The sequence below is a fragment of the Oryzias latipes genome, chromosome 4 (genome assembly GCF_002234675.1).
Source record: "Oryzias latipes chromosome 4, ASM223467v1".
NCBI lineage: Eukaryota > Metazoa > Chordata > Actinopteri > Beloniformes > Adrianichthyidae > Oryzias > Oryzias latipes.
Window position 1 is genome coordinate 9,307,206 of NC_019862.2, and position 14,867 is coordinate 9,322,072.

A 14,867-nucleotide genomic window follows, 5' to 3' on the forward strand; every position below is an offset into this window, starting at 1 on the left:
AATTCAAACTAACGCAATGTACGTTTAAAAATAAAGTTTAAATTAACTTCAAACAGTTGTATGTTTAATAAAAAATTTATTACTGTGACATATCCTTTGTTACATAAAAACTGCTACAGCAAAGAAAAAAATCCCCTTGCAAACACAGGTAAATATGGGTGGGAAAAGGTGTCAGCCATTGAAATGATGTGCAAAAAGTGTCACAAACAAAATACAGAAACAGTTCAGATTATTGATCCCATACTGGCACGTGTGGCTAGCTACAATATCTCATAAATTAAGTTTCCATTTTTATTTAGCACTGTAAAGTGGCTCTGGGAAAAGCTTCATCATTTACACCAAAACACACAGATGGGAAGAAGGAAACAGAAACACATTGCCTGTGGCTCTCATTTACTTCTAGCAGGAAAAAGGCATGATGAGTTGCTCTAAATATAATTTAATTTTTGACATTTGACAAAATTGTTTTTAACAATTAAAAAAAAACTTTTTTGATTATGTTGATTTCCAAGGAAAAGAAGAAATTCCCAAATATGTTAAAGTGGAGGCATTAATTCAAATTTAACATACATTTTTTCCTTGATCAATTGGTAAAAAAAAATAAACCCATTTGTTTAGGCTACTGATTCTAAAAAACAAAAACACAAAAAGCAGCTTACTTATAAATTAAACCCAAAAAGTAATGTTTTATTGCAGAAAATTGATAAAACGAGAAATTATTCTGTATACAAAATTAAACTGGGACTAATCAAACAAAATGTACTTTATTCGACCAAAAATATTTACCAATTGAGATAAAGCATTAATAACCCCAAACTCTATTTCAGTATTGATTATGACTGTTGCAAAAATGATTTAAAAAATACTAAAATAATTAATCTATTCCAGCATAACGTCTTCCGAAAAATTTCAAGATTTTAAACTAAAAATTGCTTTAAAACTTCAAATGTAAAAACTGTGAACTTTTGTCGACAAACAGAAACATGGATTTACGAACTTTGCCAACAATTAAAAAAAAAAAAGAGAGAAAAACCATGGAGATGACACTGTGCCCTTATAGGTATGGAAAATCGGAATACATCCTAGAAACGTGTTGATTTGTCATGCTGAAAAAGAGCTTGCAAGAAGCTAAATATTGGAAGCCACAAGAGGGAATGCATCATAAACAAATAGATTGTGAATATTGTTTTATATGTGCTAAATCCCTTCATAAAAACCTTGATTGTTTTTTGAAAAATAATAAATATGCAAAAGCAACAACCAGGAGGAATATTTTACAGAAAATGTCTGATTTGGACCCAAGTCCCTTTGATATAACAAATTCTGTCCATTATGGCTCTTGAAGTTGATAAAATAACATTTACTTTCCCTTTAAATATATATATATATATATATATATATATATATATATATATATATATATATATATATATATATATATATATATATATATATATATATATATATATATATATATTTTTATTTATTTGAAAATACCTTATGCAGCCTGGTAAAGCAGACTGAATAGATATTGTCCTTTCACAGTGCAAGTGATGAGACTACAAGTTATACACAGACTAAGCATATGGATAAAACAAGCGGAACAAGATGAATAAATACGTTATGATATATCCTTTTCTGTTATCCTGACAGTCAAGTGCTTCGCTTTTGCTTCAAGTGGATTATGCCAGGGAGATCAAAACAACGCATCTACTGCTTTAATGTCTCAAGCTGTGACACAAGTTATGTGGAAAAAAAAAAGAAAAAAGAACACAAGAACCAAAAACAACACAAGACATTGTGGTAGCATGACATAACACGACACTGCTGTACAATCATAAAAACGCAAGTTAAAAAATAGGATGAGAACGGCAGATATTTAATGTATGAGGAGTGATCTGCTCAAAGCAGTTAAAAAAAACCACACACACAACCCAAGAGGACAAAGTCTGCCCATAAGAGCAACATAGCTTCACATCCATGACATACCTTGTAAAATGACCTTTCAACTATTGAAAATGTCATCAAGCAAGTTGCAGTCAAACTGTACCGAAACAAAAAGCTACTATGCGCAATAAAATGCTTCATCTTTAGGTCCTTTCTCTGTGAAATCATTTTTGTGCATGGAAAATGTAGAATTCCAATCAAATTATTAAACACACACAAAAAAAATGCTTTGACCAGATTTACTGCTACCCTGGGTTCACACTGCATCCAGTCCGGCTCCGGTCTGGCTTCGGCAGATGAGGCCGGACTGGACTGGATGCCGTTCGAGTGCCTCTTTCACTTTTCAAGCTACGTAAAGTCTTCGGCGGCCGCACCACAGCCGGACCGGATGCAGTGTGAGGCCAGGGTTAGTCCGTCTCCGAGAATTGAATACTGAAGTGGTAAAACAGACAAACGTATCTGCGTTTCTCATTCCACTATAAATGTATTTGTTTGGCCCTACTCTCAAGAAAAAAATTACGTTTTTCCAGTGTATTCGTCTAAGACTGAAGTACAGTGTACATGGTCTATGTCTTTTAAGAATTACCATGAAATGATTACAGTGTTGATTCTGAATTTAAATCTACAAGACACTCTGGCATGTAACGGACAAATATTAATAATAAAAAATAGAAAATAGTCCCTTTCATTCTTGCTTAGCCTAACTATGAGTACCACCAGCTAATATGGTCGCTCTTTGTGCCTCTTAAAAATCATATGAATAGTAGTTTTCCTGTTGCTTTGGACATGGAACTTAAATAAGGAAAGGGAAGACACCCAAAAGTGGCAAACACAGACAGTTAAAGACAAACGATGATAGATAACAAGGTGGTTTGGTACAGAGTGTTGCAGCACAAGGGGTGTCTGCATAATGTGCCTGTGTGTGGATCAGATTTAACTGCACGCAGGACCATGGCAAAAAATACCTCATTCAGCTGTGTGGACGTTTTGTCTGCAATTGTTTTAAGCACGCAATGGCCTCGTTTCCACTTTAACTCTCAACTCAGTCCAGAAACACCAGAGCCCCAATTAGGACTTTCACTAGAAATCAGCAAACTCTTTTCCACACTTTTCTGTTTGCGAGACATGGATGTCTTCCTCTTCGTAGTCATCAAAGTTGCTCGTGTCTCCTGGTCCTCTGCACTTGGGCAAGAAAGGAGCTTCAATCTGGAAATGTAAAGTGACACCATGTCTGGATTAAAACAAACAAACACATAAAAATGGAGTTTATTTGTTTCATAATGAAACACACCTTTCGCTCATAGATTGCAATCCAGTCTGTTGTGGAGAACCACTTGTGGTTTTTGATGTCATTCACACCGTTTTTGAGGTTGCCAAATCTCTTCGTCAGGTCAACCTGTAACAAGTTCCTCAGCAGGTCCTTCAGATCAGAGCTAAAGTGGGAGGGGAATCGAACCTACAACATTCAGAGCAAAGGTTGGAGTGAAAGTTCTGTCCCTTGGTTTTTGTGAGGTATCGTTGGCTGTGTTAACTAAATAATAGAACAAAACTTAGCCTATAAAGCAGTTCATTGTTGTTTAAAAAGGTTCAAACTAAAGAGCTCCGGTCACATGATTGGAAATCGGGCTCGATCAAGCTATTTCAGACTCAATCGAATTCAGAAGTTGCATCCCAATCAGGGATTGGATATTTATTCTATTCTCGTTATTAAAATCATTGCTATACATTTCAAGCTTATTATTACAGATAAATACTCTAATAGAAGTCTGTGTGTCATGTATCGTGTAACATTTTATTGCTGTAAAGTGCAGCAGAATAGGGCATCAGTTTGAGCAGGAAGCACACAAAAATTTTTCAGTAAAGTTAGCATGATAACTTGGACTTCCGGGCTCAATGCATCTTTTAATAAATGTTTAAAACTGACAGCAAGCGTCTATATTGGTTCGTCTTAACGCAAATGTCGACCTACAACAGGATTTCAAAAGAAAAAAAAGAGTTTTTTAAAGAATTGAAGCCAGACATGGCAGTGGGACGGCTGCCAAGGGACCTTCTACAAAGTGCAAGCTCCAGATAAAGGTGATCTAAAACCCCCTCCCCCAAAAATCAATAATGTTAAAAATCAACCAAGACAAATAAGTGTTTACATGGATATGAGCTGGTCGTGAATATTAACCATCATATTTATGCTAAAACAATTTTGGAAGTCATTTTTAATTTTTAATGGAGATATGACTCACATATGATCAAAAGTTTTTAATAGTTCTGAAGATATTAAAGCTACGGACACCAAACCTTCCCATATGAATAATATTCATCTATTTTTATTTGTTAATATTAAACTATTGCACTATTTTTACCTAACTGTTCAGTCTACTTTACAGAAGTGCTCTGGTTAAAGTGTTAAATTATAAAATAAAGTTCATAAAATGTAAAAAAAGGGGTAAAACCTGGATTTGTTTATTTTGTGTTTGTTCAGTATTTTAATGTGATGCTAAAGTATCGGATTGGGACTCAGTATCAGCAGGTACACAAAAAAAAACCCAGATCAAGACATTAGTTCAAACACTCAAACAGGAGCTTTAAATGCGTGCATACTTTGCCGGACACAATCTTTTCATAGATCTGGATGGGCTGGTCTGCAAAAAAAGGGGGGTAGCCAGCAGCCATCTCATAGATGAGAACTCCAAGTGCCCACCAGTCCACAGCCTTGTTGTAGCCCTGGAATAAAAAGGGAAAATAAACCAATCGTTTGGCAGAAATCACTACAGGGAGACAAATCTTCTCAATTCATACATCCATGTGTGGTATGTGAAGCATCTGATTACATGACTGCCAGCAATGCAGTGAAGATATCTACTGAACATGTCACAACTCAACCCCTGGTCTACATGATAATCCCTCCTCCATCTTCATATCAAAGCTGATGTGTTAGTAGTAATTCCAGACATAGTTTGACACCAGCTAAGCTGTTCAGCTCAAAAACAAATGAATAAGAAGTCTGTCCAAGGCAAACACTGAAATTGGAGATCTCTGCCGCAGACTCCCTTGATTAGTTAACCTACAATCCTGAAGCTCCAAAGTTCATGCAAATCAGGAGGAAGGTTTGTATTCAGTCGCCGTAGGTCACTGTGATTGTCTCAGGAAATTTTCTCCTACAGCTTTATTTCTTTTTCCTAATGTGTTTTTTTACACAAGGCTCTTTTAAATTTTATAAAAAAAAAGAAAACATTTTGTTGTGCATCTTTTTCAAAATAGTTTCAGAAGCAGCAGAGCTGCATGCAAAGGGGGCCACCTTGCTGAGGATGATCTCTGGAGCAAGATACTCAGGAGTCCCACACAATGTCCAAGTCCTGCCCTTTACTTTCTTGGCAAAGCCAAAGTCTGTGACCTGAAGGAAAAGGACAGAAACGATTAGGTATTATATTAAGAGCTGCTTAACACCAAATCATTTCATTAAGTTTCTTATTCATAGAACAGCTTTGGTGCTTTTTCTGCCTGTTAGAATAACAAATCTGTTCCCCCAGTAACAGGAAATAAGCATCTGCTCATTAGCTGATGAACTACGTAGAAATAATCAGAGGTGAAACAAAAGTACAAATAGATAGTTGAGAATCACCTGTGCTTTACACAATACTGCTAATTTGGATGGAAGATCACATTTTTTTTTGACCAGAAAAGACAGATCAATATTTTTTCACTTCAGTCCGACCATTTTTTGATCCATTTTAAAAGTGTATATTTGAATTATGTTAAACCGTTTCTGCAGAAGTTCATTAAAAAGGCGCCTCTGAGAAGTGGGTGGGACCTTTGGCGCAGAGCAACCCCAGCCCCCTCCCGTGCCCCGTTGCTGAGACATCTCTGTTTACACCCTCCCCCAGTGTGCCAGCTCAGACGAGGAAAACAAAGACGTTCATGGATTTAGTCGACTATAAGTGGATGCAGGGAGCTTGCGGCCCCCCCAGGCTATTTTCTAGGTCTTTTTCAAACTGCATTTTTTGTGTGATTCAAAACAATTTGAACAAAGAAATACTAAAAAATGCAATATTGAGCCTAATTTTCTTTATATATGTCCTCCATCTTGAGAAAAACATAATTTTAATCAGAGTGGGTCTTTAATTATGAATATTAAATGTAAGCCTGGTGGATTGCATCAAGGATTGTTAGAACACACTATTGCCAAGAAACAACCAGATAAACTGGATACCTGGATATATCCATGTTGATCTATAAGCAAATTTTCGGGCTTCAGGTCTCTATAGATGAGGTCTAAAGAGTGAAGGTACTCAAACGTGAGCACTATCTGAGCTGCATAAAATCTTGCATGGTGTTCACTGTGAAAGAGAAGCCAACCACGTTAGACTGAGTAGAACAGGGACAGAACAGGGCAATATATAAAAGTAAAAACAATGTGCACAACACCTGAACCGCCCAGTGCGCCTGAGATGGGAGAACATCTCTCCGCCGGGCACATATTCCATGACCATGTAGAGGTTTGAGTTGTCCTGCGAAAAAACAAGGATTGTACCATCAACTAGTGTTACACAGCACATTTTAAACCGGTGAGATTATTCCTAAAAAAACACATTTTTCCTTCTTTTGCTAAACGTGGATGGAACAGAGCCTGAATTACATACACTCCACTGATTTGTTTGGAAAGATACCACAAGTCTAACATGCAAAAACTAACACAGACACTGTCAAACAGTTGCAAACGAATTTTTTAGAGTTGCCAGTCAAGTTCTGCGAGTGTTGTACTTTGGCAATATGCAAAAGAAGAAAAGTATCTAAAAAGTTCAGAACAGCGGCATGATGAATGCCAGAGACAGATGTTGCCTAAGGGATGGAGGAAGGGTGTCTACTTTTATCTACCGGACTAACATCTGTACCACAAAATAAAGTCATGTCTTTTGATACCTTAAAAGCATACACCAGTCTGACAAGGAAGGGGAAGGACACAGCTTGAAGTATTCTCTTTTCATTTAGAGTGTGTTCTATTTGCTTTAACTTCACCACCTGAAAAGCAGCACAAGACAAAAAACAAAACAAATGAGAGTTACAGCTTGGACTGTTCTAAGCTTCCTTTTTTTTTTTTTAACCAAAACACAATTACAAATGTTATTTTGAATCTAAAGTTAAAGTAAAATGTTCATTTATTAAATGAATAAGAATTAAAAACTGAGGAAACAAAAGGTTTCTAGTAAGAGAAGTTGAAGTTTGGTGTCTGGTTTGCGAGAAATGAAACTGAAACTTGCAGATCTGACGCCTCAAAAAACGTTTGTTAAGTTCAGCAAAGAGGCTCCATAAGAGCAGTGCAAAAAAAAAAAAAAGACATGCAAGCTTGCATCAACGACTCTTGCATCGACGTTTAAAGATCAGAACTCTCATGAGAAACTTTAATGAGGTTTTTGGTCATATCGTGCGCATGGTAAAGGAAAGGATGCGCTGTATTTCTCTTTATGAAAAAAAAAACGCCTTGCACAATCACATGTAGTGAAGTTGTACTTTTTTGCAGAAGTAACCTATTTTAACTTTTAAAAACCTTATTGAGGTTTTTAAAACTATGGGCTTACCTTTTGTTTGTCCAGGATCTTCATGGCATAGAACTGGTTGGTTGCTTTGTGTTTCACAAGCATTACCCGTCCAAAGGAGCCAGTACCCAGAGTCTTAAACCTCTCAAAATCATCCAGGCTTGTTGTGCACTGAGAAAACAACGAGGCAGCAAAAATGTGAGGAATTTTTAAGGTTTCTTTTTTGGACATACGTTTTGGAAAAGGAAACCTTTCATGCTAATGTCTTAAGAGTACAAGGTACATTATTAACAGTTTTTAAGCCAACACCATGTACAACATTTTAAATTGAAAGGATTGTCCAAAGGGATGCAATAACTCACTTTCTCCACACTTTGGTTCAAACCTCGGATTTTGGTTCATGGTACTGTTTTGGTTCAATGTTTGATTTGTGTATTCCAAAACAACAACTAGAGACAACATTTTTTTTTTAATTTGCTAATAAGTAAATTACAATGAGAACCATTCAGTTGGCTCATACTACGCCTGGTGTAATGCAATAAAACAATACATTCTAAATCCTTCTTAAATTTAGCACAGTTGCTGAAACTTCCAAAATAAATGTCCTTTGTTTGCGGTAGAGATACAACATTTTACTTTCCACGAGATTTAGTTTATTGGTGTTTATTCCGTTTTTGATCAAGAACTGTAGTGTCCCTATTGTCCATAAAACAAAAAACATACAACTTTCCTTTGAAATAAATACATAAAGACCTTGAGGAATTTGAATTCTAAAAAAGCAAAGTTCTCATGGAGAACAACATACCTGAGGAGGACACTCCCATTTTCTTAAAAAATCTTCTTTGGCTTTAGCTAAGAACTCTTTCACTATAAAAAGACAAGGTTACAATTAAACAATTGGAGCTTTGGGACTCACAGACTGTCAGGTACACATGATCAGGAGAAACAAACCAATCCAGGGGAAAACAAATGGGAAAAAAAACAATAAACATACACAATGTCAATCATACTTTTAGGGTAACAAATGCATTTTAAGGGCAAGCAAATACAAATTTGAGGGAAAACAGGTCTATAGAGATGGGAATCAAGAACCTCTGGTAAACTGGTCCAGAATGGTAAAAACAGCAGTACTGACACCTGAGGAAATCTGACAGATGTCTAGTAAAAATATGTATTCTTTTGATGATGAAGCTGCTGGATGTGTGTGTTTCTATCCTTCCCTAAAGGTCGTGTAACACAGCCACTACATAGATTTTGCCCATATTGGACAGATGAAAATTGGTCAAACGTGAATTGTCGTGGTCTTTTGTGAAGTTTCCACAGATGTATCACAGATGAACCATATTAAAACCACAGAAGATGTACTAATAAACCACGCAAAGAACACCTAATTTAACCGAAAACACGAACTGTGTGTGATTATTGCGCTGTTTAGATGCAATTCATTAGTGACTGGTGAGTCACAGTTTCAATGCGATATGTACGCCGTGTACGCAATATAAACGTTATACATCGGTGTGTGCAAAGTCCAATTAGACATACGTGGAACGGTTGTGGAAAGCCACAAATTTGCATAAGCACACAATTGCGAAATATTTACGTAATAATAGCGTAGAATTGGCGCACATCGACGAATGACAAACGCAAGAAACACTAACAAGTTACGTCTACCACGGATGTATCACTGAAGGCCAAACTATCCTAAGTGGTAAATGCACAAAATGTACACAGTGGCTGTTGAGAAACATGCTTGGAAAAAGGATGAAATTGAGGCCACTGCAGCCCCCTGAGAAAGGTATTAAAGGTAAGACATTGAAAGCCCTGTGAACTTTAATACATGTTTGATGAGAGTAGGACAGTTAGACACTGACCATCACTGAATTAAAATATGAAAAGAAAAAAGCCCCAAATTTGTTGTCTATTTTAAACGGTTTACAATTCTTCACTGTAGCAGTCATGCTATCTCATGCTCAGTTGCCAACGGTAAACATTTGCCAATATCTTGGCCTGTTTGTTATCTTGGCAACCAAAAGAAATTTATCATTTGTTCCGTTTACAAGTATTTTCAGCTGGAGGATACTGTGCCTGTGCTGCCTTCTTGCTATTTCTGTTTGGGCCGGGCTTGTCTGTGTGCTGCAGAGACCCATATGCATTTAAAAAGCAGAGTGAGAATTTCTACTTTTGTCAGAAAATTATAGAATTATTACAGATTCAAAGAGTTTTTTTTCAAAGGGGCAGATTTAAAACCAGTCAATAAGTATTTTTGCAATGTGGGTGTGTCTGATGTTCTACAGGAAGTACTGAAAGTATGGAAACAATCTAGGAAGATATCCTGTTTCCAAGTCAAAATAATTACAAATAAAGATTTCCATCCATTTTCTAAACCCGCTATATCCCTTTTGGGGGGACTGGGCTGCCAGAGACTACTGTTGGGCGAGGCGGGGTACACCCTGGACAAGCTGCCAGTCCATTGCAGGGCCACACAATCACTCCCACACACACTCACACCTCCACTTAGGAGTCTTCAACTAAATTTTAAAGAGGTCCATATAGAAAAAATGATGTTGACAAAATTATGTCTTGATATTCAGTGTTATATGTATTTTTAAGTAGCCGAGGATTGGTTGCACATCTGCATTTAATTAATATTCAACTCTCACTTGAAATTATTTCAATGCAACTTTTGGACAGTATTTTATGTCACATAACATAAAACACATGGAACTGTGGACCAGTACTGGTTTGTGGCCTGGGGGTTGGGGGGGACCCCCGATTTAATGGGAAAAAGACAGCCCATCGAAAAACACAGAGTTGGAGCTTCTTGTACATTGCGCGACTCGTACTAAACTCGTTAAAATAGTGGCACCCATCGTATTAGATTTGTGTCAAGTTCGGTCCGAGTCCAGGTCTGGGTTCGCATGACCCAGCTTCCGGGTCCGGATCCGGACCGCTAGTTAGTGAGCCCTGCTTTAGAGCAACCAATTATCTTCTGAAGCACGTTTTTGGACTGTGGGAAGTCCGGAGAGCCTGGGAAGGACATGCAAACTCCACACAGAAGGGTCTCATTCCAGATTCAAAGCTATCTCACTGTGAGGGAACAGCGCTGACCACTGCGCCACCGTGCAGCCTAAATATAGATATCATTTTGGGTAAATAAAGTAATTTTTCCTTTTTTTTTTTTGGTCACTCTCGTTTAATCAGTAAAACTACACCACAATTACTGCCTCATGTTCTATAACTAGATTTTAAACTCAGTATTGATAAATCATGATACCCATCTCTACAGAACTGCATTGATACAACTACTACTTTTTTCTTATGTGAAAGGTGAGACCAGCACCCCATAGAAAACATTCTCAAGCCTTAAATTTCCATTTCCAGAGAGAGTGGGAGAAGTTGGAAAGGCAGAAGGAAAGATGATATGCACAACACTTCTTTGACTACAGGGCAAGCAACAGAGAGACGGTGTGTTTATGAAAGTCACTGCAGACGTGAGGTGTCCAAAGTCATTGAGTCCTTCAAAATAAATAAAAAAGACCGAACTGCTTGTTATCTAAATGCAACACTTAAACTAAAGTCATCTACAATAATCAAAAGCTTTAAATTGAATTGAAAATGGCACCAAAGCAAAAACATTAAAATAAAATAAAAATAAAGTGCTTGCCCCCTTTTTTAATGTATTAATAATATGACATTAAAAAAATCATTTTGAAGTAAAAAGCAAAGCACAAAAGCCATGTGATGCAGAAAAACAAATTAATGGAAAGTTTCTTTGCCTAATAATGAAATAAAAAGTTTGTGTCACCAAAAGAATACAAATATAAAAATGTAAATATGCATACATGATATGCTGCAACTGTGAAGAAATGAGGGCCGACAGACCAAAGCTAAACATAGCATTTATTGAAATGTACTTTTATTGATTGGACTCTAGTAGAATCAATCTTTAGTTTTTACTTTCTTCACACAAATTCTCTAAAACAAAAGAATATTAAGAAAAATATAGGGACAGGAATCTTTACTGATTAAAAGCAAAATTTTAAAAGCAGAACTGGAGGGTTTACTGTCCAAACTAAAAACACTAAATGTTTAAATAAACACTATGTGGTAAAAATAACTGTGAAATCAGGAACCCTTCAGATTAAACTCAGATTCAACTTAAACATGCGTTTTTTCAAATAAAAATGTCAGTTTTTAATCTTTTTTATTTGTTAAATGAAGTCTAAACACAACCAAAAAAACTAAACAAATAAGGAGAAGAAAAAAAAGAAGAGCTTTTTGGATTTTATTTTGAAACCTCTGGATACCATTGCCAATTATAAGTAAGATTTAAATATCTATGTTTCCATGTATTCTAATGATACTTTGCTTCTGTACCACTCCCACTTTTTACTTATAGATCTTTAAAAAAATTATTTTGGGATAAAATAAAGCTTGTTTACTATAAAAATTGACTAAAATGTATAAAAGAAAGGTTCTCTGTGACTTTGGACGTCTCCGTTGAAAAAGTGAGCATACCAAAAATCTCTACAGTTCACCCAGGGTTTGCAGGAACATTTACCCACATGGATGGAAATGATGAAAAAGAGAAAGAGAGGAAGAAACATTTATGAAAAGCTACAAACATTTTAAAACACGCGGCAGAACAACACAAAAGGCAATGCAAGGCAAAACTGCAATCTGATTTTAAACGTAACTGAAGGTTTTATTGCTAAAAATGCATCAAAAAGAATTAGTTTCTATTAAAATCAATACATTTCTATTGAAAATAACTTTTTGCTAATGTAGAATGTACAGCATTAAAAGAAGCGTAAATAATAAGGCTAAACATACAAACAAAATAAAAATGGCTGCCTTTGTATCTCAGTTTTTAACAATGCACTTCACCAAGCCAAACCACAAGAATGACAGATGCCACAGTGCTGGAAGCGCACACGAAAAACACTTTTCAAACAGGAAAAACAGTGCACAAAAGTTTCAGAGAAAAGATATTTATGACGATGCAAAAGCACCACAAATGTTTGGGCTGCACAAACGGGTTCCACCAAAACACATCACACTACCGACTCATCCAGCTCCGGATCTATCAACGTCATAAAAGCTGGAAAGTACTTCTTTTGATGGCTTTTATTTTTTTTGGGGAAACCAAAACAAAAATACAAAAAAATAAAACTCAAACTTGACAAGTTGTCAAACCTGTCATGATTCCATTTGTGGAAACAGATGCCTCGTAAATTTGTGTTTGAAGCAAAGGTGCCTCCCACACTATTTGAAGATTCAGATTTCAGATAAAGACACTTGTAAGAGTAAAGTAAATACGCTGTACTTACTCAGCTTATCCCATGTGATGGTAAACTCAGAGATATATGGTACTTCACTCGCCTGCACTTTGTGCTCCTGTCCACTTTTTAGATATTTGTGGATTAAGCGGCTGGCAAAGGACTGATCCTTTCCTTGGGCCATTTTAAGACAAATGTCTCAGTGTTTGAGAAAGAATGTGCACAGGCAACCGTTTTCAGCCTAGACATCAATGACAGGCACTTCCTGTATGCAGTCAAGTGCTCTGCAATGGTTGGTTAACCACATAAAGTTAAGCTTCCTGTTCATGTACTGTTCCACAGCTTCAGTGGAAAAAAAGAAAAAAAAAAAAGTATGTCCACTTTTTAAAATACAACGTCATTGAAGAGCTCTTCGGCGTGTTTCCCGTGAAAGGAGCCTCTTTGTGTTCAAAACAGCCACACAAATTAAACAGAGGCAAGAAAAAACAAATCCAGCCTTGCAGAGTCAAGTCATAACACAAAACACGGCTATGGAATATTCAGAGTGCTGATATGAGAAGTGTGACACCCACAGACTAACAGAAAGAGGAGGCATCTCCAGACTACTGTGCTCTCTGGTGGTTCTATTTGACATTGCATTCCTTCACTCTTCCTGATTCTGTTATATCACGCCTTTGTGATGCAAAAAATCTTTATATTTCACTAGGGAAATATGCATTTGAAATCTAAACAGAGAACATGGCGGAAATGTCCTGTGTTGTTTTTTTTCACCCCGCACCTCCCTACAGAAAGCACAGGTGGCTTAAGTCACAGGCCTGCAAGACCGTGAGAACTACTGCCAATCAAAAAGCAGGTCAAGATCAGGACTCTGCAGACAAGCCACTAGCTATGGCACAGTTTAATGGATTAGATCAGACAGTACTTACAACTTTAAATAGCCTCAATTTATTTTACCACCAGGGTTAAAAAGTGCTTGGGACTTCAGATTTACCCAACTTCTTACCCCATATCTCTGGGAGTAAAACAACTATTAACATTCATTCATCCATATAAGCTTTTAGAAAAGACATTCCTTAACAAAATAAGGCACACTTTCAAAATAAGTGAATTAATATAGTGTTAAATTTGGAAATTCAATCATTATAGCAGTAAATTTCAAATGAAAACACAATTGATAGACAAACTGGTTTATTATTAGTATTATTATTATTATTATCATTGGTTTGTCAGTTTCCCAAAGGAATTATCAAACAGTCATCATAAAAAAAGCAAACAGCACCCTGTAATGTATCTATTTATGTGATAGCCATGATGAGGCTGTACTATTTGCTAATACTGCACACATGCTAAAGTGATGCCCTTCTTAAATTTAGGAATAAAAAACAAATATTATTTAAAAACAAACAGACTGACATCACGCAAAATGACTGAATATTAGATAATCCCAGATGCTCACCGCTTTCTTGCTCATTGCCTTTCTTGGCAGTTGCTGTGTTCCCCATCGTAGGAAGACTGGGCGATCCACAGCTGGCTAGGACTAGGAGGGATGATGATGGTGGCCGTCAGCTAACAGGGTCCTCCTCCGTTAGCTAGCTACGAAATTTCCGCTTGCTCCTGATGCTTCGCTAAAAACGACATCTATAAATATTCTTTGCAGACAGAAGCTGAACGCGCTCCGCTAATCACCTCGCTAATCTTTATGTATGGAGCTCTTTGTTGCTCATGTATGGCTCCGCTGGAACAACAACATGATCCAGACTTTTCACCTCTGCCTGCTGTCGCTCTGTGATGCGTTCAGGTCATATAGGAATACCCATGGACGCACTTGCTAGGTGAAGGAGCCTTTAAGGTTCACTTGGGAAAAATAAAAAGAAGTAAAATGAGGAAATAAAAATTACTTGTAAAAAATATAGTACATTTTGATTATATCACGCATCATATAAAAACATGAAAACAGTCATGTTCAACACAGTTTTGTCTTTTTAAAATAATCTAAAATGAAATAAAAAAGAGAGAACATGTTTCATTATAATTTAATGATGCTTCATCTTAACACTTTTTTTAAACTACAATGTATTAAGGGTAGTCTTTTTTAAGTATGCCTCCAAATTAA

The 14,867-nt window shown here is 36.5% G+C and overlaps 1 protein-coding gene across 3 annotated transcripts; it reads right to left on the minus strand.

The window, feature by feature from the left end:
- Positions 1-1,703: 1,703 nt before the first annotated feature.
- prkacb (protein kinase cAMP-activated catalytic subunit beta) lies at positions 1,704-14,562 on the minus strand. Of its 3 annotated transcripts, XM_011473890.3 has the most exons (11): positions 14,211-14,562; positions 11,994-12,002; positions 8,281-8,342; positions 7,518-7,646; positions 6,862-6,960; positions 6,367-6,449; positions 6,152-6,278; positions 5,240-5,335; positions 4,543-4,665; positions 3,239-3,403; positions 1,704-3,153 (listed from the first exon to the last, which is right to left on the minus strand). In XM_011473890.3, the coding sequence occupies exons 1-11, from the start codon at positions 14,254-14,256 to the stop codon at positions 3,028-3,030; spliced, it is 1,065 nt and encodes a 354-aa protein (XP_011472192.1). In that variant the 5' UTR covers positions 14,257-14,562; the 3' UTR covers positions 1,704-3,027. The 3 variants fall into 3 exon arrangements, with proteins under 3 accessions (XP_011472192.1, XP_004067785.1, XP_004067786.1); XM_004067737.4 differs by lacking the exon at positions 11,994-12,002; XM_004067738.4 differs by lacking the exons at positions 11,994-12,002; positions 14,211-14,562 and adding an exon at positions 12,806-13,395.
- Positions 14,563-14,867: the final 305 nt, after the last annotated feature.

Bases quoted from the DNA above. Each gene is read 5' to 3' on its own strand.
- prkacb (XM_004067738.4), bottom strand. From the start codon at position 12,938: ATGGCCCAAGGAAAGGATCAGTCCTTTGCCAGCCGCTTAATCCACAAA. The intron at 6,961-7,517 runs GTAAGCCCATAG...GCTGCTTTTCAG, and splicing joins AGATCCTGGACAAACAAAAG to GTGGTGAAGTTAAAGCAAAT. The intron at 6,450-6,861 runs GTATCAAAAGAC...GTTTTTTCGCAG, and splicing joins GACTGGTGTATGCTTTTAAG to GACAACTCAAACCTCTACAT.